The following is a 2394-nucleotide window of genomic DNA, read 5'->3' as shown; positions in this document are numbered from 1 at the left end:
CATCCACCTCCCCCATGTATATCAGAAATAATAGCTGAAATAGTTGCACAACTCACTGTACCTCGTGTTAGTTGGACTGAAAAATTGCATTGCATTCTAAAATACATTGTACAAGTATTTGTTTATCTTATTCATTGTGAATTTCACATTTAATTACTTCCATGTTGTTTGTTTTACTGAATTATCGGCACAACCTGTATTCGACGCTGAATCTCTCGGTCAAAATAGTTCATTGTCTTGTTCTTGTTTTATGTGAGCGATAGATGATTTTTTTCTTTTTCAGTAATACTTTTTACTGCAGCATTCTGTCCGGTGAGAATTTGTCAGCCCACATACGCCCTTGCACACACACACACACACACACACACACACACACACACACACACACACACACATATATATATATATATATATATATATATATATATATATATATATATATATATATGTATATATGTATGTATATAAATATATGTGTACATACACACACACACACACACACACACACATATATGTGTCTTTGTGTTCAAGGCGTTGATTTACGAATAAAATCAGTTGTGACTGACCAGACGTAAAGGTCAAATGAAGGCATCAACAGGCCACGCCCCCGCCAGCGTTGGCCTGCTTTTCAGAGAACCAAAATAACACTCATCATTTCTCTTACATTTTTCGTTAAATCTGACAGTTTGTTTTTCGAAATTGCTGGTAAATTATTATACATTTACAGTTTGTTTACTTCTCTTCTTTGCGAATGTCGTATGTGCAAGAGAAATATTCAAACTTGATATTGGTAGAAGTGCCGGCATGTTTTTTTGTTTTTTTCCCCGAAATATATCAAGATTACGATGAATATGAGCTTATCGCCGTCAAAGTCAATTAAATTCTGGCTCTTTGGAAACTCTTTTAACTCACATTCCATATGCCAAAATGGAGTAGGAATCCTTCTTTCTGCTCTCCGATTAGAACGAATGGAAGCTGCTTCTCAGAGACACACCATGGCTTCTCAGAGCCACGATTGCAAGAGAAAAGTGAGCACAGTGGCAAAAGAAAACCGCACTTACGTCTTTGTTGACAAGACCTCTCCCGCTGGTGAAACCCGTGAAGGTCGCGCCCAAGTCGATCTCGATCGGAAGAACGCCCAGAGAGTAGAGGGTCACAAGCTTGAGGAACACGAGCATGAACAGGAGCATCTGCATGAGAGACAGCTCTCCTATCTCGAAGCCGTTTGTGTTGGTTGGCGTCGCCTCGATTTCCTCGATTGCCGCTTGGGTCCCGGGGGCGCAGAGCCAGAGGGCGAGGACTAGCGTCGCGCCCGAAGCCATCGTGTCACTTGGTTGGGCTTGGGAAGGCGGAGGGAATTAACGTCACGTTTTCTCGGGTTCAAACTTATTTCTCGCCTTTACATCGTGATCTCCAGTCAAGTGTGTAAGACAGTTCCAACGCCTCACTGGCTGTCTTTTCGCAAGGAACTTCCCTGAAACACACAGCAGTACAACGCTACAACTCCTCCACACACGATTTTCCCACCAGCTCTCTACACCGTTGATGACTGATGAGGCCTTGCAGACACACTACACCAGAGAACGAACAAGTCATCAACCTATTTCCTTTCGAAGAAACGACGACGACCGACAAGCGACCAAAAGACACGCCCGCAAAATCACCAGCGTGCAAGGACCGAGGTGTTGTTTTGCAGCGGGCTCGAGGTACACTGACGAGAAGGCAGGGAGGAACCGTGCAGTGCAAAGGTCATGCTCATCGCCTCAAAGCGACCGGTTGAAAAGGAGGGCACCGCTATACCATCCTTCTCGTCAAGAGGAAACTTACTAAGCTTAACACACATTGAAGAAAAAATCTATACATAATTATTCATCTAGTTATGGCCTGAGTATTGCACGGTAGTTCATGGATTACCTACATTCCATGAGGAGTTGACAAGAGGTACTTACTCACTCCACTTCAGATGGACCCAAAATTCTTCAGTCAAAACTGGTTTATTTTGACTATTTCTTCCGCCTTCATATTGTTGGTTTCACTATTTATCTTCTTTCCTTTTAAAGTGGCAATAGGTTCACTTTGTATTCCAAAAATCTTGAATATAGGAACATTTAGTGAATGGTCATTACGAGAGATTCCTCACGACACCTTCAAAATTGGTGTAGTTAGTAACATATTACACACACACACACACACAAACAACCATATATATGTGGTTGTGTATATATATATATATATATGTGTGTGTGTGTGTGTGTGTGTGTGTGTGTGCGTGTGTGTGTGTGTGTGTGTGAGAGTGTGTGTGTATCAATATGTATATATATTCATTCATTAATTTATATGTGCATATGTGTTTAGAGAAATTATATATATATATATATATATATATATATATAT

General features: G+C 40.9%; 1 protein-coding gene across 1 annotated transcript in view; it reads right to left on the bottom strand.

The window, feature by feature from the left end:
* The window catches only part of LOC122256587 (uncharacterized), a 32364-nt gene extending 30663 nt beyond the window's left edge, over positions 1–1701 (bottom strand). The window contains exon 1 of the mRNA XM_043021381.2: positions 1062–1701. Within this exon, the coding sequence (XP_042877315.2) occupies positions 1062–1322 (261 nt within the window). The 5' untranslated portion in view covers positions 1323–1701. The remainder of the gene's footprint in view (positions 1–1061) is intronic.
* Between the last annotated feature and the right edge of the window lie 693 nt (positions 1702–2394).

This window comes from Penaeus japonicus, unplaced genomic scaffold, assembly GCF_977035675.1.
Source record: "Penaeus japonicus unplaced genomic scaffold, GWHDUDI00000001_assembly GWHDUDI00000001, whole genome shotgun sequence".
In the NCBI taxonomy this organism is placed as follows: Eukaryota; Metazoa; Arthropoda; class Malacostraca; order Decapoda; family Penaeidae; genus Penaeus; species Penaeus japonicus.
This window is presented reverse-complemented; position numbering and strand designations above follow the sequence as displayed.